The sequence below is a fragment of the Chaetodon auriga genome, chromosome 6 (assembly GCF_051107435.1).
Source record: "Chaetodon auriga isolate fChaAug3 chromosome 6, fChaAug3.hap1, whole genome shotgun sequence".
NCBI classification, from domain to species: Eukaryota; Metazoa; Chordata; class Actinopteri; order Chaetodontiformes; family Chaetodontidae; genus Chaetodon; species Chaetodon auriga.
Window position 1 is genome coordinate 3,322,484 of NC_135079.1, and position 26,327 is coordinate 3,348,810.

Sequence of the window (26,327 nt, forward strand, 5' to 3'; positions counted from 1 at the left end):
TTTTAAGATCAAGAGGTCATGAGGAGACAGTTAGCGCTGCTTAAGGCACAGAGAGTTTCATAAAAGAAGATTCATAAATCACAAAACAAAGAAAGAGACGGTCGCCTGTTCTTTCAGCAAAACATCTTTGACAGCAGAGATAAATCAGCCTGACGTGCCACGAAATGCAGTGAACTTAACAGATGTATGTCTACTGATGAAAAAACTGTTTTGAATCAACATTAAAAAAAAGTTGCATAGTGTGCAAAATGTCCTCCCACAGCCACTCACAGGACACAGGAAATGAACACTGGTCTCTGGTTCTACACCTCCTATACCCTCCACTCACTCACATGAAACCTGTTTACACAGTCACATTGTGGGGACTCATCTTCCTTATGAGGACAAAATGCAGGTCCACATAATGTAAATCACTGAGGTTCAGGTTAGGGTAAGGGTCTCAGCCAAAGTCTATGTAATATCCCCAAACTGATAGAAATCTATTGTTACATTCCCAGAATGTTCTGGGAACAAAACTTGACTTGGGTGAAATTTGCATCATTTGAGCAAATTCAGAATGTCCAACCTTTATCGCAGGGCTTTGCAGAGTGTTGGCGGGAGACCTGCTGAGCTGGCGAGCTGTGGAGGAGAGAGCCGGGAGCAGAGTCGAAGCTTCTGGAGGAATAAACACCAGGTTTGGCTCTGATTCTGAAACGTTTGCCAGTGGGAGGAGAGCTAAGAGTTTATTTCTTATATTTGTGGGATTAAAAGGCAGATTTATCGCCACTTGCTTCTCTCCCTGTTTCCACCGTCAGTTGTTTGCAGTCAGTCTCCGTCCATGTTGACTGCTCACTGGGGAAATGTACTAAGTCTTCATGAACACAGAGGAGAGGAGGAGAGAAGAAGGACTGGAAGCAGAGAGAACTGCCATCTGTGAGTGCTGAGTTCAGTCAGAGGTTGAATAACCACACACACACACAAACACACACACACACAGACACAAACACACACACACACAGACACAGTCATGCTTGCGGATGCTTGCTAGCTTCCTGCTAATGCTTAGGTGTTATAGCTGTTTCGGACGAATAGACACACAGGTCGAGTATTTGTATTTATTTCCCGCAGTCACAGGAGGTGAAAGTTTTCTTAACGTTTGGTCTGAAAACACCGTGACGCTCTGCTGACCACCCTCCTGCACGTGGTTCAGCAGCTACAGTATTGTGTAAGCTCCTTTTTGTTGAGAGCGTCACGGTGTCACAAGGGTCCACGGTTCATCAAAGCCCGGAAATGAGCCCCTGATCAACTCTTTTTAATGAGTATCTATTCATATCTTTCACTAGACACCATCAACCTAAGTAACGTACTAACCTAACCCAGCTATCTGTCTGATTGCTTGAAGTGACTGACAAGATCATTTATATTAAATATGCAGCACATTTTACAGTACTTCTTGGTTCTGTAAGTCTAAGTCAACCGACTCACTGTGTTTTCAGTGAATGCAGCTCCAGAATGAAGTTTTCTCAGCATGGAAATATTCCCACCTCTTTGGTTTTATCACATGAAAGCTTCACTACAACATTGTTGTGAACTGCGAGCGGCTGAAGGTACAAAGAGTCTTTTCAGTCCAAGTGGTACCATGTCAAATCCCTTCAGATACCTGCTGGACAGAATCTCAACAGCAGCTTGAAAAAAGCCTTTGAGCGAGAATCATGGAAGAAAATTGACTTGAGTATGGACGATTGCACATGCGGGGAAAAGAGCATAAAACGCAATTTACAGCTTCAAAGACCTGAGGAAATACAGAGCGTGACCAGGGGGCTTCATTGTGGTGATGATGTAAGTGCACGAAGAAAGTCATAAATAAGAAAATCAAAAGGTGGCAGAACATCGGACGCCTTTGAGGCTCGCCGATCCTCACGCCAGGCAGAATTTCTAAAGTGTACCCTCACAAACTGACCCTCACAAACTGTTGCATCCCCCTTTGATTCAGCTCCACATGGTGCAGTGACACTCAACAAACACAAGTCTCAGTGGTGCACCAAACCAAACGTTGCTTAGTTGCTCAGATTCTTTAATCAGTTCAAAGGAGCTGCACTGTTTCGTCTTTTCAAGCAAGTAAATAAAACTTTATTTACATAACACTTTTTAAAACACAGACACAAAGTGTTTACTGGAAAATGAATGAACAAAAGGGTAAAGCTATAATTCAATACGAAAGACAACACAATGAGAGTCAAACCAGACAACAAACAAAAAAAAACAAAACAAAAAAAAACATCCAGAATGGAGATCTGAAAAAAGGCTTGCCTATAAAAATTAGTTGAGCAAATCTGAAAGATGGAGAAGAAGATTCCAGAGATTTGGGGCCAAAACACCTTTTGATCACCTTTTGTTTTTGCAGTTGGAGCTGGATGATGGATAAAAGGCAGAGATTAGAGGATCAAAGTGGTTGAGAAGTTGAATACGGGATGAGGAGATCAGAAATGTAACTTGGGGGAAGGTCATTCAGAGCCTTATAAGTAATCCGTAGGATCTCGTAGTTTATTCTGAGCTCTACAGTAAGCCAATGGAGGGAACCAAGAACAGGGATAATGCGTGACCGTCATCTTGATCTAGTTAATAGTCTGGCAGCTGCAATCTGAACTGACTGTAAATGGTTTAGAGCAGCTTGACTGAGACAACTGTAGGGAATTACTTCTAAGCTGGAGAACACAGGACTGAAGAAGTTCAACAACATTCTGGTCAGAAGTCATACACTGATCTCAGATGATACTAAGATTATTAGCAGTCGATTTGATATTTGAATGAAATGGACCAATAAACTGATCAGCTGGAGAGGAAAAGTCCAATTAAAAGAATTTCTGGTTTCGTCAGAGATGACTAAGAGCCATTAATTCCATTCCATTCTTTGGTGGCAGCTAAGCAATCATGGGAGGACAGTTGATTCAGGTTACTGGGTTCAACAGAGAAATAGATTAGTGTCATCGGCATAATAGTGATCTTTCTTGAACCTGAAAGCAGATGCACAAATGACCCCGAGGAAGCATGTCCAATCAAAAGAGGACTGGTCCAAGAAGCGACCCCTGCGGGACGCCACAGAGTAGGGGAGGTGAGGATGACGCATATTTGTGGATACAGACACTAAAATATCTATTTTTCAAATTGGAAAGAAGCCATTGCCGAGCTGTATCAGAAATGCCAACACAGTTATGCAACCTATCAAGAGAAATGGCGGGATTGATGGTGGAGGAAAACAGGAGCAAATTCAGACAGGAAAACAGGACGGCTGAATGGTGTGGACGGTAAAACAGACGGTGGAAAGTTGGACCTTGGAAAAGAAAAGAAGAAATGTTCACAGACAACAGAAGGAGGAGGGGAAGAAACCTTGGGTTGTGTTTACTACTATAAATTAAGGCAGAAAAGAAGGACGCTTTCACTTTTTAATAGTTTGACTCGGTTTAAGCAATAACCGATATGGAGGTGATGAGCTTCAGGTTTTAGATTTTCTCCACTTCTTCCTTGTTATACCTCTTCTTTGCTGTCTGATGTCATTGTTGATCCAGTGGGTTGTACTAACAGCTGGAGTAACCCTGGATGTGTGCAGAAACATCAAGGGCTGCTTTACACTAGTCATTAGACCAACTTGTTCATTAATATTAATGAAGTGAGGAGGGAGACTGACCAGATTAGAAAAGTAGCTGGAAACTGCTCATCAATGATGCCAGAGGGGATTGTATGTGTCTGTTGTAGTAGGTAGTAAAGGTGCATCAACGGTGCATTCAGAACCGTGTGACCGGGTGGGCAGAGCTCCATTAGAGGTGAGCACTTGGCAGGTTTAAGCCAGGTCTCAGTAAGGAGGAGGAAGTCTAGGTTATGGGATGGAGTTTAATCATTGATGATGATGGAACAAAGACAACTGGAATAAGGGTGCTGGAGTGGATTTACTACTGCAGACTTGTAATCAGATTACCTGACATTTGCAGCATTTAACCGTTCAGCTAGTTGTGGAGTCGGCGTAGGCGACCAAAGCGAGAGATCGGAAATAATTACCCAATTTCAAGTGCACGGAATCTGTTTTGATGGTCTCAGACTAATTTGGGATGAGGGTTTGGTCGTAGACGAGTGCAGAGGCAGTCTTCTTAAGCTTGCATAGACATACATGACTGTGACCATCATGGGGCGAAGGATAATAAAACCATTCAATATATTATCTTACACTGAAAAATTTTGATTCTGATTGGCCGGCAGGTGTCCATAAGTGTGACTCAGGTGTTTGTTTGCTGTTTCGAATTAATTAGCTCGTATTAAACCGTGAGAATCGAACAGTTTTGTTTCAAATTTGTTGTTGACTGACTTTTGTTTTATGACTTTGAGCTACTTTGATTCATTTTCTGTGAACATGCTTGACAAATGCTGACCATTCACCTACTAAATATCAGTATTGGCTGAAAAAATGATGTCGCAGGACACGTTTGATGGTGGAAAAACAAATCATCTGCTCACAGAAAAGGGCAAGACTATGTCAGACTGAATGAGTCACAAAACCAACAGTCATTTGTACATCAGACTCAGAAATTGAGATCTTGGGTGATACGGTAGGTATGCTGATATTTAGTTAATATTAAGCTTCGCGAAGAAAAAGAAAAGACCTGAACTTCGTGACTAGCCCAGTTGTTCCTTTCTACCGTGTAATTCAGTCTGTGCAAAGTCTCCTCAAATTCCTCTCTTCTGTGACATGTGAACTTATGATTCCCTGCATCAAATTTACACTTTCCGACTAACAAGCCTAGAAAAGCACGAGCTCCGAGATGCTCCCAGACCAGACGACCCCTTTTCTCAATGACTGCCGCTCTCATGACAAGCCACCCAAAATTACCGTGACAAAGGACTGAATTGATTTCTCTTTCCCTGAGCAAAAAATATTTGGCATGCGGGACAGTGATGTTCAATATACTTTTCATGTTGGTTTTCACGTACCCAGTGTGTCAGCGCCTGATCATGTGCGGTAATGGAAAAGGACAACAGGAAGGATCAGTGCGTCTAGGTCAGATGAGGCTTCGGTTGTGGAGAAAAAGTCTGAAAAGGCTGACTTAGAGGTTTAGAAAGTAGCTGTAATGTGACGGCTGCTTATTGTCATTGTTATATCCTGTAAAATACAGTAAACTCCATTTCTGATATCCTGGTATCCTTTATAATGGATTTAGAAGCCGAAATAAATGTAATTAATGGTTAATAAATCATCATTTTCTCAAGCTATATTGACCAATATCAGCATTAATGACCTTGAATCAGTTAATGAGTCCCATGTTTCTCACATTGTAGTCATCAAGTCTGCAGTTTTAAGTATTTAAAAAAATCCTTTTTAAATGCACATTTCATGCAAATTTTCATACAAATGTTAATTATTTTAAGCAGTATTTATGTATTATATAAATATCATTTTTCATGACAGGCCACAAATGAAATATATTGTCAGTGAACATTTTGCTGTCACAGTATTTCAGATAAGATATGATAAGACTTTATTGATCCCACACCGGGGAAATTGAGTCGTTGCAGCCAGCAAGTACTACAAAAAACAAAACCAGTGGCCCAGAAGGGTCAAGATAAAAAAAAAAAAATATGCAGGAAACAGAATAGAGAAACAACTATGTACATGTGCATCACATACAGATAATAAAAATACTTAATGCCATAAAAATCCTACTGCCTGTTAAAGTACTACTACCAATATTCTCGTCATACGTTGTATTGCACTTGAGAGACTGCTGTCGCAGAGCAAGGAAATAATTTCTAGGAGATAAATGGAAATGTGGAAAAGACCCAACAACAATTTAAAGACAAGACTCGGTGGCGGCGTAACTTCATCACTCATTCACTCAGTAAGCTGCAGACAGACTGTGTGTGCAGCCAGAGCGCATAAAAAAGCACTGTGAATAAATAACAGTTAACACTTGTACTAAGGTGAGATACAGTAAAGGATTGTGGGTGAGAGAAAGTTGGAAAAGGAAAGTTTTAAAAGTTGTAACAGAGGTGCACAATATGAGCTAGACAGGAGGCTGGAGGTGAAGGGACCGAGAGCCGCCTGTGACAAATGTCTCCGCTCATCCACCGTCACACAACAACAGGCACATGACCGCAAGTCGGAGGAAATAAAGCCCTCGCTCGCCTTCGAGGACCAGAAACGTTTCAGAGCTGGAGACCAGATTACAAAATAAGTGAGCCGCTCTCTGGGCTGTGATAGTCAGTTTCCGTGGTGACGTGAGGCGGTCGGTCACACTTTTACTCCCACAGCGTGTTTGTTTATCTGAGTGGAGTCCACTTTTATCCTCAGAAGCAACTGTACAGCACCTGGCCTCATTTTACCACAATGCATCTCTCTTCAGAGGAGAGAGTAGAGCTGGGACTCAAGGAGCAGGGGACGGTCAATCCTGCATTCGGGGTAAGAGTAGCGTCGTCTTCATCTTCTCTTAATTGTTCAGTTTGACTTTGTCACACCAGCAAAATCAGGGTGTCAAACGCTGGGCGAGAAGGTGAGACAGCACTTCTTTGTAACGTGGATAACTAGAATATGGATGTTGTTTGTTGTTGTTATTATTAAATTTCTGATCTTTACAGACCGAGAGAAAGGGAGATGCAGTGTTATGTTCTTACAGTACAGCAGTGAGAGCTGAACGTAAGCCACTGTGGAATGCGAAACGGCCAATGTGAGCATGTGTCAGTCTGTAGTCGAGCCGAATCAAAGAGCGTCGAGCTGAAACTGGAAGGCTCTTTGGTAAAACACCAACCGAGACGCAGAATATTGAAGTGAGGACATGGAGGAGGGTGTAAGTGTACACAGCTGAGCCGGGGTTGATGTTTCCCCCTTTTTTCTCCCCATCCTGATTAACTGAAGAATTTAGAGAAATGGGAAGAGCAAACAAACAGCGCAGCTTGGACTGCAGGTGGGCGAACACGCCGGTCTGTCAGCGAGGCACGGGCCCTCATTTATATTTCTTATCCGTGTATTTAAACTACCCGACACTCCTATGCAAAGGCCCAGTGAGGGACATCCGGCACACAATGAATTCAAAGACTCTGAGGTAGGATTTATACGCTCAATAAATCAGGCTTCCTGACTCTGGCATCCAGATTAAGTTTTCATAACTCATTTTTAGACTTTGTGTATGTACATATGTTTCACAAGAACCTTTTGTTGTTGTTGCTGCTGGCTTATTTTAGGCTATTCTGGGAGAAAAGCACCAAAGACTAAAGAGATGTGCAGAATATTTAGGTTCATTATGAGCTCTTTGTCCTTTATTGTAACGGCCCTGTGTGTTAGAAAAAAAAAAAAAAAATGGTGCTAAGGTGATGGCATCACTTCACACATTGTTATTCAAACAGAACATGCATCATCCCGCCGGCAGATATTCTTACCCTGTGGAAGATTCCATTTTAACACTTGAATACCATAATGAGAGCCTCAGGAAGAGGCAGTGTTCTGCAGTGTTTGGTGCTAAAAACATCAAACGCAGATAGCACGTGAGAAATCCCAGCAGTCACTTCTTTAGGTTATTAAGAGTAGAACACCGATTCAAGCTGTAATGACACGGAAGCAGAGACCAAACCAGTGCAGCGTCGAGATCTTTCTTAGATGTTTGTATATGATAACCTGATAACGACTGATCTTATGTGAGATGGTGCAGATATCCCACACAGATGCCTGAACTGAGACTGTTAGTTGACTTTTACATGACGCACAGAGGGTCTTTTCTGGAGGGTCAGCGGATGTGTTTTTGTTTGCCTGCCCGAAGGAAGTCCATTCAGGGTTTCAGGTATCATCAGAGGGTAAAGGCTAAACTCCAAAAACAAAGGAATGTCTTGTTAGTTGTTGTTGGACTTCAGTAGCTTTCTCGGGATAGTGGAACGCTGTCTTGGTCCAGCAAATCCGACCCTTGATCGCCTCACTGGTGGTTGTTTTTAATGCTGGTGATAACAATAAGCTTTTGGGGTCATTCTGGGTTTTACTCATTGCGAATGACCGTGGATAGATGTGTCATAACTGGTTAACATAAAAAACTAACTAAACTTACTAACTAAATGAATTAATACAAGGGAAGGATACAAAGTCAAACAGCAGAGCCAGTATTCTTAGACAAATGTCCCCCCAGCAGTATTCAAAACAAGGCAAGAAGGTATATCTTACAGTGGAGAGCAGGCGCTGTTCTAAAACAGTTCAGTTTGCTTGACTTGTTGAAGAGAAAAACTGTCATTATCCGGTTCATAATTCCCGAAGATGAAGGTGATTAGCATGCGGGAGAAAGAGCAGAAGAGACTGCTTTGACGATCAAGGTGAGTCCAGCACAAAAGAAGTCATAGCAGCGATAAATCTAAAATCAATGGTCGAAGATGGTGACTCGATGCTGGCGTGCTTGCTATCAGTTTTATCAGCCCCTGAGCAGCCTGGACCTCAGTGCCAGGCTAGACGCTGTGCGGACAAGTTGAGCGATGAGTTGTTGTTTGAGGAGGAATTCTGGACAAACACCACATTAAGCAGTGATCAACTAATGTACATGTAAACATTAACTTTGAAAAGCATGAAAATGGGAAAAATAAGACCATGGAGAGTGCTGGTGTAAGACAACCTTTTGACCTCTAGATTAAAACACAGGAAGTAGCTCTGCACAGTTCCCCCTTTTTCCTTAAACATCTACTTCAGATATGCAGATGAGCATTATACTCTACCAACACATCCTTCACATTAACATCCTAAAACCACAGTGGTTAACGTTCTGCATTACACTAAACAATAACCTCAGTTTGAATATCTGCGGCAGCGCAGAGAAGTTCACAGCCAACACAGAAAATCAGTCATCTGGAAAGCAAACCAGCAGTTTTTCTGTGGTACGCTTTACAACCTGTGGCTTGAAGAGCCTCTTGAAGATCATGCATGCAGCCAGCAAACTGATTGGTTCCCACGGCCAGCTTATCCATCCATATCATCTCAGCTGCGATGTGGAAGGCACACATCTCAGCACATGATGCTGTGCGCTGATAATCACACTGGGCAGCATTAGTGATGATTAACCACACTTTTAGTACCATCTGCTTCCAGTTATCTGTCTCTGTGTGTCTGTAATTTTCAGGTACTGGAACATTTGACCACTTCTTTGCATGACTCTAAAATAAAAATATATTGTGCAGCTGCAAAATGTTGATCTGCTCACAGCTGCTAAAGAATTATTAATATTTTTAGAGTGACGTTGAGGAAGTCACAGCACTTAAGGTTAAAGTTATGGAAAGTTTGTGGTGTTGGTTTGAAGCCTGAGTTCATGGTATTAACATGCAGCAAAAACTAGATTATTTACACACCTCTAGTGCTCTAAAATACGAGTCCTCCGTGTGGTTTAGGCGATAAAAAGACTTTGGTTAAGGTCAATGAAATGTTGCAGCCTTGGTTAAATGTTAATAAAGAAAGATGGTTCTGTCTTAAGCTACTGTTGGCTCACAAATTTGTGATAACGAGCAGCAAATGTCCCAAGCTTCAATCAAACCAAGGAAATGGCAGTTATGTGTGATATCTGTCTCTTTGCTGGTGGATCTTATTCCACATAATGCACAGAAAATTTTCTCCAGTTAAACCTGATTACAAACAGGTCTGTGGATTGTCCAGAGTAACAGGCCTGGCTGATATTTCTCACTTACATTAGAGATTTCTTTTAAAAAAGAAAACAAAATCATCAACAACTTGTCATTACAGAGGTAATATCTCCAAACTTAGACTAATAAAACCACGATGTGACCATTCAGAATATCTAGATCCTGCAGAAAGTGAGAAAACCCGCTTCATTTTCTTGTTGTGGTTTTGTAGACCTCCCCAGTCACCTCCTCTCCTGTGGTTACTGGTAGATAACCACTAGATGGAACCAAATGGCCAGGTAATCCCTGAAGCTAAACCACTGGCTGAGACCTTTGAGACGAGAGTGAATCGAACACGAGACGAGACGTGATGCAGACGGCCTGTCTCTGCATGGTCCGTCTGCATCATGGGACTCTTGTGTGATAAGGCTGCAAGGCCGAGGTGTTGTGTTTGACTGACCACCAGCTTGAGAGCAAATGCTGGAGCACGTGGTTTAAATTCATTGTGGACGTTATCTTGTGTGCTGGATCTCGTGTGTCATAACTGTGACGTCCAGAGGGATGATGCTGCCGTCCGGACCCTGTTAATTATTGCTGATTTGATACAAAACAGACAGATGGATGGTTTGATTTTACACGCAGGGCTGAAAGTACTCGCACACTTCAGGAGAATCATGCCATCGTCTCCCCGTGTTTGTAAAACTGCTATATCATTGTGAATTTCAACGTATTTTAATACATTTTTAATTTGAATATTTATGAATAACAAGTATTTTAGCAAAAAGGTCAACAGACAGATTGGAAAAAAAGATTCCTGTGGCATTTGTTACACCTTGCAACGTCCTGTGATATGTCTCTGCCTGAGCTCCCTCCTCTTCCAGCTTTAAAACATCTCCCACAATGCCCCTGTCACGAGTTACACAATTCTAATGACTTGCTTACACTTCAAACACATTCTCAAAAGAGTTCTACCAAATGCTCTGGAACGTGATCTGTTCCATGTGGACTGTGTTAGAAGGGAGCTGACCTCTTTGCATTTGAAGACAGCTCATGGGTGTCACGGCGGCATCCGTTCATTTGCTGTTCACGCAAATATGTAATGCTGGAAACTCCTCAGAGCTGTTTGTATAAACACAGGAAATTGATGAGTCCCATGTGGCCTGTTTTTAGAAGGTGTTGACCTCTTTGCCCCTGGTCGCACATATCACATGGCCCTAAAAGTCACTCTGTATCAAAAATCATTGAAACAACGCAGGCTCACATCTGCCATCTTCACCTATTCCCCAAAGGATGAAAAACCCAGAGCAGACAACAGGCTGCCTGTCCGTCACGGATCTCTCTGACCTTAAGAGAGAAACAAGCTTTAGTCATCAGATGTGACAGATGTGCTTTTAGATCACGATAGAAAAACACTTCAGTGTCATCATCAGAGCGTTTGAAGTTGAAATGTTCAGTTTGGTAAAACACACGAGGGCAGAGCAGCTGAGGTCCCTTTCTCGCGTGTTTCATCTCCTCTGTCATGTATGTATTGTTGTATGTTAGTTTTATGGCATGCCTTAAAGCCTGCGGTGAAACCAAGGGAAAAAACTCACATGGCGGCCAATAATAAAAGTGATTCAAGGCTGGGAGCTTGACTCACTTATATAGGAACCCACTCTCATGATGTTACAAACAATGTGAAGCTTCGCTACAGTTTCTGCCCGTCGCTGATTTACTATTTGGACCGAACACTTGATGCATGGCAATAAAGACACATTTGAATAAACCCGGTTCATTTTCCGTCAGGACGTATCGTCATTCTTTAAGATCATGTCAAATGGCTCCAGCTCCCTGCTGTATGTTAACTCTGCCCGTATGAGTGCTGCCAAATTGAGTCGTTCTACTTAAAACAGTGTGATGAAGGCTCAGCGCCAAAACGCAGACGCCAAATAAGCGAGAGGAATGTAAATATTTTGTCCTCCTCAACTTCATAACCTGGGGTGTGATTCCTTTTTATATTTTTTGGAATATGCTGGCGGATTTTGGATTTAACACTTCACTGAGAATAATGCTGTTGCTTTCACGGTCCACTAACAAATGCCAAACAACCGTCAGGTATCTGACATAAATATATTGAACTGTAAGTTGAAATCTAATGTTGCGTTGGCTGGATGTGTAGCACATGCGGATTTGATTGCATTTGTGTGTGTGGAGACGTAACTGCTGTCCTTGGTTGCACAAACTGTTGCCCAGGGACATCTGGCTTTTCAGCAAAATGAAGTGGGGGGGGGGGGGGGGGGGGGGGGCTTTTTTTCCCCAAAGACAATGTATGAGTCTTTACATAGAACTGGAAAGTATCATTCATGGCTTTTATTTTGGCAGCTTCACTGCCAGAGGCTGTCCCTGTTACATGGATATGCTTTATCGACCACAATTTAATTGTAAATCATCACATATATGTATAAAACTGCTTTTTGTGTGTCGCATTTGCAACTCTTACTGAGACTTACTGTCTCCATACTGAGCCAGAGTTTCAGTGTTACATACCTGAAGACCAGAGGACCACACCTGATTTCCGTTTACCTTCTCAGTTTATGATTTGTCTTGGCTTGAGCTCACCTAAATGATTTAAATGACAAAAAAGTAGAGAGGATGAGGTCGTTTGTGAATCCTTTTTGACATCTACTCAACTGAAAACAGCACAAAGACAATATATTTAATGTTTGACTTGCAGCTTCATTGATTTTGGTCAATATCTGCTTATTCTGAATCTGATGAACACGTTTCAAAGACTGGGAAAGATGTGGAACGCTCCAAAAACACCTGTTTGGATCATTCCACGGGTAAACAAGTTGATTGGTAACAGGTGAGAGGATCACGATTGGGTATGAAAGGGCATCCTGGAAAGGCTCAGTCGATCACAAGCCAGGATGGAGCGAGGTTCACCACTTTGTGAACACGTGATTGGATGAAGGAGGTTTCTATGGACTCAGGGACACCTTTTAAAACTGTTTGAAAAAGATTCTGCTGTTATTTACCTTTCAGACAGCGTCCCAATTTTTTTGGAATCATGATCGGAAGTCGCCCTGATGGGAACAGAACCTCTGCTGCTGTTGCCGACATTTGAACAGCCAAAAATAAGAGGTCCAGACCTCAGTACATTTTCCCTGCTTGTAAAACCTGAATACAGCTTCCCCTTCAACAGAGACCTGTTTTTCATACTACTGGTAGCTGCTGCGTAAGGTTTAGGGGTTTGTTTGCTGTTGTGATTTAATCTGCAGAATTACAAGTTGGTTTGCGGGAGAAGTTGATTTCCCACCATGACCACAAGATAAGACAGGACATACATGGACAGCAAACACACATGCATCTTTGTTAACGTACAGTACATAGAAGACTGAGCCCCACATTCCGTATGCATGCTACATATCTGAATGTTAATGCTGATGAGGGTGCCGTGCTTGCAGTCAGTTTGACAGACATGTTCAGACTCTCTCACAACGTGGACGTGCAAATAAAATGCTTTTATAGTTATGTGTTCGTCGCTCAGCTTTTCATCAGGATCAGATCATGCCCAATCCCAGATTTGCCTCATAAAGAAAGTTAACAACATGATTTGCTGCGTAAATATAAACAGATGCCAATCACAGACACTTGTTGGAAAGTGCAAAGTGCAGGATTTGAAAATTCACAACCATGGTTCATTTCCTTTGTGCCGTACAGGAATGCACACTCGTACACTTCTTTCCTACACATGCATGTGTTTAAAGCAGCATATGGACTTTCCCCTGGTAATGTTACATTTTCTTAGTAATCACGCCTCCCACCAAAATCACTGAAACATGATACAGACATATACACATAGAAGGTTTAAATGAAGGTTCTTGGCAGCTGCGTTGAGTTTTTATGCTCTATTGTGTTTTGTGAACTGCAAATCTTAACTTCATTCAAGTTAATGGAAATGGATAACATTCATTTTCATCCATATCTATATCTGCAAGCGCGCATTCCAATCTAAACATGTAATCAATACGATGCAGGACGGCGGTATGAACTATCATCTCTTTGTAGCCACTCAGGGCAGTGGCTGCAGATATATTTGTCCTCAGTTTGACAGCTTTCCAAACACATTCTCAAGGTTTTATATGAATCCAATTGTTTGCTGTATGTTGGACCCCGAGCCAGCAAACTCAATGCCCCTGTGCCAGTGGAGGGGGATGTTGTAATGGAACGTAAGTTACTGTTGTCAAAAAAAAATACTTAACATTTTCTGTATGTTTATATAGCTGTCAAAGGTCAGAAATGTGGTGTGGGAGTAGCACCTTGATAGGATTTGTTCACCCCACCTGCCCTCCACTATGGCCCCTGTGGGTGTTCCACATGCCATAAATCAGTAATTCCATTGCCTGTGCTGAGTCTTACTACATCAACAGAACTAAACTAAACCAACAACTCCAGATTAAAGTGCAGATCTCGGAACTACCCTCAGTTTCAAGAAAAAGCAAAACCATTAAGAAACCTTTGGCTCTGTGAGAATCTCTGGTATGTGCAATGCAATGCTGATTGAAAGTAAGATTGTGTTGTCGGATGATTCTGGGAAATGGTGTCCAAACAGTCTGGATGGAGTTTAAGAGAATATTGTTTTTTATTTGATGTTGCTTGGATAAATGAAACTGATGAATGAATGATGGGTCTGCCTGTGCTGTGCTTTTTTTTTCTTTCCCCAAGAGCAAAGAGAGTGATGAACAACCCCAGCTGACAGTTGAAACTGGGGAGCCACACACAGAGGCCCTGGAGGAGACTGTGGACAAGTGCAGAGATTTGGTTTACTCCCTCAATGACAGGCCGCCGTGGTACCTCTGCATTCTGCTCGGCTTCCAGGTAAATCAATGTCATGGCTGTTCCAGTGGTCTTTGTTACAGAAGTCCTCTTGTTGTCATCCAAACTGACAGACACAAAGCTCTGACAAATCATGGCTTTGTTAAGCTGCTACGATTAAATTGCAGCATTAGCATTCAAACGCTGTCATGTTTCTGTCCACCTGATGAATGTGCGTCCAATATTCACTCCTGTTTTAGCTCCGTTAGGTCTCCAACAACTCCTGAGAAAAAAAAGATTCGCCTCTAACTGAGCTGCTAGAGGTTTCAATCAGCTAGCTCATTGCTAACGGACACAGCTGCCCGCTGCAGAATAACTGCATAAAATTAAGCATATCAAAAATGCCTCTTGTGTATCTTAGTTTTCGACTTATCGTATTTTTTTCTGATGGTTGTATAATAAAGTTGATTGGTCTGTAATGTAGATAAGTACGGTGAATATGATACACTTGCAGCATATTGAGCAACTACTTGAAAAAACATACTTTTGCAAATTATATAATTCTGCCAGTTTACAGAAGAGGGTTCTATGTTTTAAGAAATGTTAGCGTGATACTCTCCTAATAACTCTAAACATGAGGCTGGGAGCCTGTGGCATTTCTCGGATCTTAATTTATCAACCAAGCTCCTTTTTTTTTTTTTTTTTTAAAAAAAAGAAGCTTAATCTGCTTTTTTTAGAGCAAAGATTTTGCGTGTTCGTTCCAGAGGAGCTGCACCCTTTCAGTACCTTAAAAACACTTTTTCTGAATCTAATCCATTGGCTTCGTCAAAGAGGGATTGAAGCTGAAATTTCCTTTTTCAAATTGCTTACAGCAATTGTTCTCATGCAACTGCATTCATATGTTAATGATGTGCTTGTTCTGCAGTGCTTAAAACATGTTGCTTGATGTTCTTTCCAATCATGTTGGAGGAAGAAACTTGTTTCATTGGTGTTTTATTATAGGTGGATATCCACAGTGACAGATGGGGAGAGTATTTCTAATACACAGGCTAATGTACAGAAAAAGTAGGTGATGAAAAGTCGTATGGAGTCGTATTGGTGTTCAAGCTTAGATGAGAAAATCAGAAGACTGCAAAGTCATGAGTCTTATTCCAAAGCAGAACAGCCTTGACATTTGAATCATGCAGTAAAATTAGTTCCAATGAAGCTCTGCAAAATGGATAAACTCTGACTTGTTGGTCATGAATCTGCAATTTAGATATTTTTAGGGTGTAATATTTTCAGTTTTCCTGTGCATTAAAGGCCTCAGACTGACAAAGAACACGCTGTGTTTGAAGTGTGTGTCTCGTGTCAACATACCTTGCTTGCTGTTCATTACTTCCAGCTGAGAGTTGTTGAAAGACAGATGTGATCATTTTAACTAGATGCTTAGTTTCTCGTTTTCCTGATTTTTGTTGTCATTTATGTGCATTTCTTTAAAGAACACAGTCATATTTTGCAGCGCATCAAAACTGCAGCCTTGAGGAAGAGATGTAAGACATTATTCCTTATGTTTGGACGTTGCAATGACTGTATGTAGAGATAAAGAGCGGTGGGCGCCAGTGAGCGTCATGGCAATTCCCTAACTGAAAGATCAGCTTGTGAAAGTGAGAAAAATGGGGAACAAGGGGAAGGTCAATTGTCAGCTTTAAGAGGTTGGCCCGTCCAAGTTGGATCCATCACTTATATTGTGATAAAAACTCACCTCACCACAGGGATTATTGTCTCTGTCCGACTTTTCAATTTACTGCCCCTCGTGCCTCTTGTTGACATGCCTCTGTTTTCACTTTGCTTGCCAAATATTAGCATCATGACTTCCAGGAAAAGGCCTGCGTGGTCTCCAGCGCCAAAGCAGTGCTCTGCTGAGTGATTATGTTGTTTAAAAGCATACATGTATTGACTTTACTTAGCATTTTGGTAAAATGTCCAAATTTCAAGCTTCTCTAATGTGAATATTTGCTTGTTTTTTATGATAGTAAACTTTGTTTGGGGCTTGTTGGCCGAACAAAACAACGCATTTTACGATGGTAGTTTAGACTCTGGGAAATTGTGATTTGGCTCATTAACAAATCTGGAATTAATCAATAATTCAAATAAAATAAGCTGCAGCCTTAAGTTTATTCAGAAACAAGAGGACCCTCTATCTATTACTATATTACTGGGACTGTCCCGCTAATTAAAATGATTTATTTCTTATGACTGATACTGATATTTTTGGACTGAAGCTACCAAGTTAGCAGCCACTGAGTCAAACATTGTTCATTGCCATGTGTTTTCTTCTTTTTGGATTAAACCTGTTGAACTGTTACACAGGCAGCACACTGCCTCATCTGAGTGTTGGAGGCCACGTTTCCAGCTTGTTTGGCCCCTGCGTTTGATTAAAGTTAGACCATGATTCTTCCTGAAGACTCGGTAATTATTTCCAGCACCTCACCACCCAATGACCACACTATATGGCACACACACTTACTGTACACTCAGGTAAAAGCATTAGTCGGTGAGCTCTTAAGTCTCTTTAAACTTTTGACAGAACACAGGAACAAGCTAATGGGGCATCTGTTTTTAGCTGCGGTTAGATTTTATTCCATTAGTAGCTTGTAGTCCAGATAGAAACTTCATTCTTCCTAAAAAGGGTGATTGAATCCAACAATATCTACTCGCTCTCTGCACATGGTTGAGTTAAAGGATACTGGCACGGACACATCAGGATTTGAAATGGCGACAATGGATGAAGCTAAGGTAGCTTATTAGCTGTGTTGCACCATTTTTTTTTTTTTAAATTTTAGTTAACCTCCTCTGTTGGAGCACAAAGTTTTACAGAAAAGAGCAACGAAACTGAACAGTGGTGAGACAATTGAAAACAGCTTTGGAAGCTATTGTGGCTGACTAGCGTTAGCCTGGCTGGGCTGGCGAGCTAGTTAGCAATCGCTAACTAGCTCCTGTAGGTCACCATAATGAGCTCAAGCTTCCCGTCCCACATATTTCATTTGGACCTACAAATGTCATTTTGCGTGCGACCTCTGCATGAGGCTGGTGTTATGCTGCAGTTATTGTCCAAATAATAAATATGAAAAATCACAAACCTACCATCTTTAAATAGCCCAGCTGAAGATATAAATCTTTAAAAACAAGTCAACAATAAATAGTTTTGTAAATGTTAAAGGACTATTTTGAGTTGCGGATTAATACAAATTTGTATATGTATTAATACTTCACATTGCATTACATTTACTAACTAACTAAATGGATCCATGGTCGAAGAGAGGATCAAAGAACATTTTTTGGGAACAGGTTTTGGTTAATATACAGAAAAAATGTGTTTTTGTTCACTAATGAGAGGTCATTAGGCCATTTTATAACCTTTTCCGTCTCTGAGTCATGCCCCTTCATTATTTGGTAGGTTTTGGGAAACTATTACTTCTTACTACAGTCAAAAATTACTTTCAGAGCACACTGATATTTTTTTGTACGCTTAGCTTGGCTGTACATATTCAGAACAAGGTGAGATTCAGTTCGTAAAAGTGACAGGGGCTTTGACCGTTTAACTTTGACATTTACTTTGATCCACAAAGAATTTTCTCTGTGTGAATGTCAGTGTATTTAATTAGTAAAAACACTGAGGTTTATACAGCAGTCACAAAAGCTTCTGTCAATCTGAGTGGGCGGCTGTGGCTCAGGTAGGGCGGTCGTCCACCAATCAGGTGATCGGTGGTTCGATCCCTGGCCTCAGCAGTCCACATGCCGAAGTATCCTTGGGCAAGATACTGAACCCCAAAACTGCCACCGATGCTGTGCCATCGGTGTGTGAATCCATATGTGCTTTGGATAAAGGCGTCCGCCAAATGTCTAGTCGTGACTGTGTTGCTCCTGAGGGAATCCTCCTCCCAGTTTCCTCTGAGATGAAACTGACCTTAGCCATCTTCCTCTGACTTATGGTAGTTGTAGGTTTGAAAATACCTCCATAAATCTGCTGAGGCCTGTCAACATCTGTCTTCAATTTCTTCCGCTTTGTCTAAATTCTTTTGGAGCAACGGCAATCCCCACCGTCCCAACACACACATGCACACGTAGGTAACGTTTGCCGGACAGTTAATTGCACTCGAGCTGTAGAAGTACGAGATGTTAAAGAATATCTTGCTCTATGTCAAATAACCCTGTGTGCGAAATGATTGCCATATTTATCATCAATACAATATAAAGGCTAACTGCTCTATCTCTATCAGAACTGTCAAATGAAGAAAAAATGGAAACTGTGTATTTATACAGTTACTCATGCACTTTAAACCATCATACACGCGATGCATTAATGACAAAATATTGTATGAACCATGTTCCAATACTACATCAACACTACCTTTCAGAAGCTTATAATGTTTGTTTTTGTTGAGATTGCTCTGGGCGTTTAATCAAATGGCAGTGTTTGCTTCCTGGTCATTAAATCCAATGACATATTGTGCAGATGTACAAGGTCAACCTTGGATTCAGGTTCCTAAACCAGCTGAAACTTAAACCACAGAGGTGGTACATGACAAAACATTCCTACGTAAGGTGCTGGCAAACCATGTTGTGGTGATAAGGGTGCTGGATTAAAACACACTAATAGGTGTTGCTTTAGAAAGCAATGGCACACAACCTGTTTGGCTGTTTAGGTTGGAGGACTTGTTGGGGCATGAACGTGCCGGAGGGTGCCCAGGTTTACTCGACATACTTAAACTGAGAACACACCCTGTCAGCTAATGTGATCTGGCATGGTGTCTTATCACTGCCCGAGCTACTGCTGAGCTACACTGGATACGTAAGCAAGCACAGCTTCATTTGTATAGCACAGTTACAAAGTGCTACACACATTAAAACTTAAAAATGAATGAACAAATCTGATAGACGGAGGAAGGTGATTCCACAGGGTTGGGGCTAAAAACGGCAAAGGCACGATCATCACAATCAGTCCACAGGGTCTTGTAGTTTATTCTGATTGTTTCTGATTGAGGCATGTGTAAAGGGAATTATGATAATTAAGGCAAGAGAGAATGAAAGTGTGGCTGAAGAGTTCAAGATCTGCCACAGACAGAATATGTCTGATGGTGATATTTCCTGGCTGAAAAAAAAAAGCAATACTGAGATCCTTAGTGGTGCATTTGATATCCGAGTGAAATGGACCAGTAAACCGATCAGCCACAGAGGAAACGTTACAAGGACCAATGGAAAGAATTTCGGTTTTGACAGGGTTTGGGTGGAAGAAATTAAGAGACATCCGTTCAATGGGGGCAGCTAATCAGTCATGGAGGGAGGACACTTGATTGGACTTATTACATTTAGACGATGACCTCTTTCCTCTTTGTCTATCTTGGAACATTTGTTGCGTGTCATCTTCTCATGTTTCTGCTTTATCTCTCCTGTCAGTAACAGGCTGAAATGTGAAGAAAACATGAGGAAATCAGTGGTATAACATTCAAAACCTGTTTTCTTTTGCTGTAGCAGATTTGGAGGGGTTTTATGCTTGATTGTTTGAAACAGTAATAATAGAAAATACATTATTTTGTTAGCTAACAATAACTTATTTACATAAAATAAACTATTATCAAGGCATTTTAGCATCGTATTTTTCCACCAGTCCTTTCAGTTTGTTGTTTTGGAACACATGTTAAAATAAAGAGGTAAGTTCAGAGGAAACCAAGAAGCCAAGATAAAGCTGGTGTGAAGGAAAACATTTTTTGTACCCCTTCAAAGAGTCCCCAAATGTGTCCCTTACATCTGCCCCGACAGCATTACATCCTGGCGTTCGGTGGCATCATCGCAGTCCCGTTGATCCTGGCCGAGCCCCTCTGCATAAAGGACAACAATGTGGCCAAAAGCCAGCTCATCTCCACCATATTCTTTGTGTCGGGGTTATGTACGCTCCTGCAGACAACTGTCGGCACCAGGTAACAACCCTTTATTGTTCCAGTGCACCAGAGAGTAGCAGAGATGTCGACAGAGCACTTAGAAGCTGCTAAATGTCATGTGGGTGGAAAATGTCCTGCTTATGTGTGAAATTAAGTACTGTAGCTCTGTGTGGAATGGCATTTGTTGGTGTGTGTGTGTGTGTGTGTGTGTGTGTGTGTGTGTGTGTTCACATTTTAAGCAGCGCTGTCAGTCAGGTTTAAGTTTCACAGCAGGTACAAATGAGGGAATGCCCCGGTTAAGAGAGTTCACAGTATGAAGGAAACTCTCATTATATTACCTGTTTCACACACAATAAGCCTCAATGTTTCACACCTCTGATGCTGAGGATGAGGAAGTGTCACATCTTACTTTACAGAGGATTATGCACAGTATACATCTGTCCTCGAGCACTTTCCTTTCATAACTGCCTCTTTGCAGTGGTCTTAGTAATGAGGATTCAAGCTGACTTGGATAAACATGACGTGGATGATTGAGTGTCTTTGCAGATATGGTTTCACAGTCCTCACGCCCACCCAAAGCAGCACTGAGCTGTATTTGCAGCAGCCTGAAGTTATAACTCAGCTCATGCTGAGACCCCTGCGGTGTTTCATGTGGAATTAAACTGTCAGTCAGTCTGGTCCCGGCCTCTACGTGACACAGGCTAAATGAGATTTACCCTGCAGGATAAGTTCTCAAATAGTTTTGCTTATGATCTCCAAAGTTTTGTACCTCGATATGTCAATATATTCTTATAACACACATGTGAAATCCTGCAAAGTGTTTGATACTTAAGTAAGAAAATACATAGTGAAACTGATGAATCAATCTTAATGCTTTACAACTGTGCAGCTGCCTCCCCCACATGCACACACATACACACACACTGTACAGTACACACACCATCCTGCCCCCCTCAGCACTGCTGCAACAGTAAGCCTGAGCAAATAGCCGATGCTTTTGTTTGAGTTACCCACCTACACAGTTTGACAAAAGCTTAAAGGGACGAAAAACGAGATTCCAGTTCACACTCTGACATTGAATAATGAGGAAGTTAATCGTTATTGCTACTGGACCTTTCAACACTGTGGTATGAAGGGTTTTGTGAAACAAGAGAACACAGGCACAAAAATGCAAACATACAAAGGTTCATGGAAATACTTTTGCTGGAAAGAAAAAATTTCCTGGTTCAAGGTCTTTTGCGCCCAACAGAAGGACACTGCTCAATTGGCCAAAATTAAAGCTGCAAGCAGCAACACGCATCTTTCAGGCTTTCAGGCGAAGGAGTGAGACCAGTCACACACTTTCTTCATCATAACAAAGCCTGCAGATATTCAGTAACTGAGTTTAATCAGCATTGCTCAAAGGCATATTGAATGAGCAAATATGTGATCGGCCATGCCCTCTTACACCAATCAGTATGGCTCTTCAGATCTTGGTTAATGTTTGCACCCAGAGCATGCACGCCTGCTGATGAAACGTCGGACTTCCAGGCCCAGTACACAAGCAGGATGAAGATGTCACTGTCATCACTCAGTGTTTGGATGGTGCCCCCTGCTAAAAGTCAAGCAAAAGGGCCCCCGTGTTGTAGATGGGCTTGCCTTTAAAGCTTTTCTCACCTCCATGGTTATGACTCTCTACTCAGTGGTGCTATGGAAACCATCCACTGTTCACTAATCTGAGAAGCATGTTGCACGTTCAGAGTCTGGAGCCACCTGTCTGTTCATGATGTTGTACAGGATTTGCTGATTCTCTTTCATGGGACAAGAGGGTTTCTGGAACTCCTCCACAGTTTTCTCACAATCCCTTTGATCCTGCTTTCCTCTTTCTCACTTTCCTCCCCATGTTTCCATCTCTGCTTCTCATTTCCATCCACATATGCATTTTCTTCCTCCTCTGGTTTCTTTAGCATGTTCTGATTTACGTACATGTCCTCCACTGCCTGGAGAAGATGGGAATGATTGGCATGGGAAATGATGCACTCTGCAGGCTGGGTCCTGCTTGGTCTCATGTGAATAAGTTACTGTACCATCCTGAGGTGCCAGGTGATGTACGACATGTAATTATGGTGGTCAGCTGGGAAGAAGTACGGGACCTTCTGCTGGAGACAGTGCTGCTGTCAAAGGAAGCTGAAGGAAAATGAAGTGTGACATATCAACAACCTTCCTGTAGGGTGTTCACATTCTTTTTCCAGATATTCTGTGAGAGCAGCATTAGAATGCAGTCCATCATTCAGAAGTCCTCAGAGGTGGATAGCCACAAGTTAACTAGAAGCAAAATTATGCTAATTTCTGGTTTTTGGTGAATAATTAGCTCATTATGCAAAATACTCACAATCCTAACATGCAACTCTTAGCATGTCATTTTCTGAGCCACAGGAAACAACGTTACAGGGTTTCATAAGGCCACACAAGGGAGTCACTTCAGCTGGTTTAATTTTGTTTAAAGGAGACCAAGCGCACACTTGTTTGATCATCACAGAGCCTGCAACATTTCAACAACTGCACGGTCAAAGTGCTGATATTTGTCTACTTCCCTGAACTTGAATGACACTTGTGTATGCAGGCGATAGCACAGGATGTCACCCTGAATTTAATCTCATCTCAAAGGCATCTTCAGTCTATTCCCAGACAGGGCTTGAAGATATGCCCTGACATTTATGATGATTGGCCAAATCATTAATGAGTTATGGGCATTTCCCTGCTAAGCCCCGGCCTCAATATCTAGAAAACCAAATAAGATATCAACAGGTTTTATGAAACTGGATGAGCTTGGTCCCATAATGATCCGCAGACAATCTAGTACCAATCGGACCTACAGTTTAGGAACTGATCTCAAAAATGTGGGGATGGCGCCTCCAAAATTGCATTTTTGGGCCTTAAATATGATTCCTGGACCCACTTTCATGTTTCTAGGTCCATCTCATGGCAATTTGAGCCATGAGATTCATTATTAATAATTACAGTAAACTGGTACAAACAGGGTCATACCCCTTTACGGCTTGAACATCTCTGGGCATGGGACATGTGTTTCCATTTAAATTTTAGTTTCAGATGAAAATGTAAAGCTCCTCTTACACTCAGTGAATTCCTTCCAGGCAGTTAGATGTTGAAATGTGGGCATATTATTTTGGAGTTCTACATAGAAGGCTGTGACAGCATGCTATTATAATGAGACATAAAAACTGCAGACAGAAAATCAGAAAAACTAAGCCAGAAAATACACAGAAAAATGACAACCATGCAGAGGACAGGATTAGCACAGCGTACTGTAAATGTTGCTAAAATACCCTGCAGGACAATTGCTGCAGTCAAAGTTGAAATTGTGTCTGTAGGAAGTGACCAAAGCTGCATCATTTTCTAAATTAACAACCTAAATCTCTGTATGATATTAGTCTGAGACCGCTTCTAAAACTATTACATTACTATTATATTATCCTGTGAATATTTGGATCAGGTTCGATTTTAGGAGCTGCAGCTTTTGTGAAATCCAAGATGAGATCATTTTTCTAAAATCAGTAAGATTAGTCCTGGGATTTATCTTAGTCCTTGTTTAGTACTAATAATTAATGCTACTAATTAGCACTAATAATGGCTCCCAAGTCTGTGGCAAAAAGCAAACTGCTCATTAAAATTCTCAGATTTCCTTTCAGGCTTGCTTTAAACAGACCCAGGTCATTCTCGTCCGCAGAGACCTGACCTCTGACTTTTAATCCCGACATGGTACTGACTTGCAGGTTACCAATCCTCCAGGGTGGGACCTTCAGTTTCATCACTCCGACCCTGGCCATTCTCGCTTTGCCCAAGTGGCAATGTCCAGCCCCCAAAGCATCCGTGATGCTGTCCACGCAGCTTCAGAACGGCACCAGTCCGCTGCAAATGGAAAATTCTGATGAGGTCTGGATGTCACGAATGAGGGAGGTATGTAAAACATCACTTGAGCCAGAGGACGATTCTCTGTACCTTCTGTGTCCAATCCAATTGGTCACGTGAGCAGATTTAAGGGATACGATGAAGACCTGTATACCTTTCTCAGACCTTAATTTTTGCATGAAGATTTCACACAAAATTTGCCAACTTAAGACAGATGCATGCCACACTTGGCAAGTCCTGAACTTATGACTTGTTGTGAATTCTTGTAAATGTTCTATATTGTTCTCTTATCATAAACTATCAGTCCAGATAAATAGACTCTTTATGTTTATAGGTACATTAAAATGCATTAAAGTGAATTACATTTTCGATTGAAACGGAAAAATTAAAAAAATGACTTGGGGTAAGACCCGAGAATTGTTTTAATTTGATTTGGTGCAAAACTTGGGGATGCAACAGGACCAATGAAGTGTGTGAAAATGCAGAAATGTGAAATAAACAAATGTGAAACAACAATGAAAGTTCAAAGTTTAGTTCAAATAAAACTCAAAAACTCTTAAATAGCAAAATTCCTCTTAAATATTACCTAACAACCTGTTATTGTGGGGAAAAATCTTAAAAAAGGAAAAGGTAAAACATTAGCCAGGAAGTGGACATCTGGGGTAAAAACCTCCAGATTTTGGTTGAACAGTACCCCAAAATTGTGTTGAAATGCTGAGATTTTGTGTAAAGACACACAAATTTGGATAAAAATATGAATGCTTCGGCCAAACAAAATAAAACAAGGGGACAGAAAACTGCATGGAAATGCAATGGTAAAACCACAAAACTTTTGATTAGACCCCAAAATTGTATTCAAATGCAAAAATTTTGCGCATGCACAAAAAGTCTGATCGAAGCTAAAAGATACAAAAAAAAAGGCTGACAGAATTATTCTGACAGCGCAGGGTGAGATGTGTCCACCACCATAAAAACCTCAGACTAATACCATCCATCTGCAGCTGTGAATTTATGATGGTGAAACAGGTTTTTCCCATATTTGCAGCTCTCAAGTCCTTTTTTTTATCCTCTTTTGTTGTAATTTAAGACTCAACATATACCTGTCACTGCTTTTTACACGGGAACGGGTTATAGGCCAAAAGCTCATATTGTTTCTATGACATGTCAGTTCACCGCCCACTGTTTCCCGGTAAGTCCGGAAATGCACTAAAGGAACTTTTTATTTAAGAAAGACAAGTTAAAGATGCCTCCAGGAGCATTATTGCTGTGCTATGATGCATCCTTGAGTACCAACAACCTGGTTCATGTATCTCAGCTGTGTCCCTGCTGCCATCCACAGATCCAGGGAGCCATTCTGGTGTCCTCTCTGCTCCAGATCGTCCTGGGCTTTTCCGGGCTGGTGGGCGTCGTGCTCAAATACATCGGCCCGCTGGCTATCGCTCCCACCATCAACCTCATCGGCTTGTCGCTGTTCATCGAAGCTGGAAAGAAGTCTGGAGGTCACTGGGGAATAGCTGCTCTGTGAGTGGACGGTGTTTTACACATAACCAAAATGTTTGTTTGAGACCTGGGGACTCATCGCCTGTCTGTGACCCAGCAGCCCGGCAGTAAAACCTACCTTCATGAAGTTGCATTTTGTGGTGTTGTTGAACTGTATTGTGGCCAAAATATTGTGTCTCTCCCATGAAGAGTAATGAAAGAATTGCAACACTTGACTGATTGATTTGAGCATTACAGACTTTAACCTTACAAATGTTGCACAGTAAGACAAGAATTTCTATACATTCAGTTCCTCCAATTGAGAAACTTCCTTGTTTCTGTGCAATCAAATGTCAGCACTCATTCAGTATCTATCCGCTATTTAAATCCACCTAATCTCCACAATTACTGCAATTCGCAGTTCCACATGTACTCTCCTTTTGTTTACCTTTGCTCCTGCAGTGTCCAACCCCATGAAATCTGCCTTCATTTACCACGGCCATCTCCAGATAATGCAGACTAAAGTCATTACATAGAGTGATCCTTGTGGGTTTTAAAAGGCTCAGCACATCCACCTCCTGGTGCCATATATGGATGGTAATCAGTCATATCCTTCTTAGC

The 26,327-nt window shown here is 41.5% G+C and overlaps 1 protein-coding gene across 1 annotated transcript in view; it reads left to right on the top strand.

The window, feature by feature from the left end:
- The first annotated feature begins 6,352 nt into the window (after positions 1-6,352).
- Positions 6,353-26,327, top strand: part of LOC143322250 (solute carrier family 23 member 2) — a 35,760-nt gene continuing 15,785 nt past the window's right edge. Inside the window, exons 1-5 of the mRNA XM_076733312.1 lie at positions 6,353-6,424; positions 14,308-14,460; positions 20,200-20,357; positions 24,092-24,275; positions 25,567-25,748. Coding sequence (XP_076589427.1) covers positions 6,353-6,424; positions 14,308-14,460; positions 20,200-20,357; positions 24,092-24,275; positions 25,567-25,748 — 749 coding nt within the window. The remainder of the gene's footprint in view (positions 6,425-14,307; positions 14,461-20,199; positions 20,358-24,091; positions 24,276-25,566; positions 25,749-26,327) is intronic.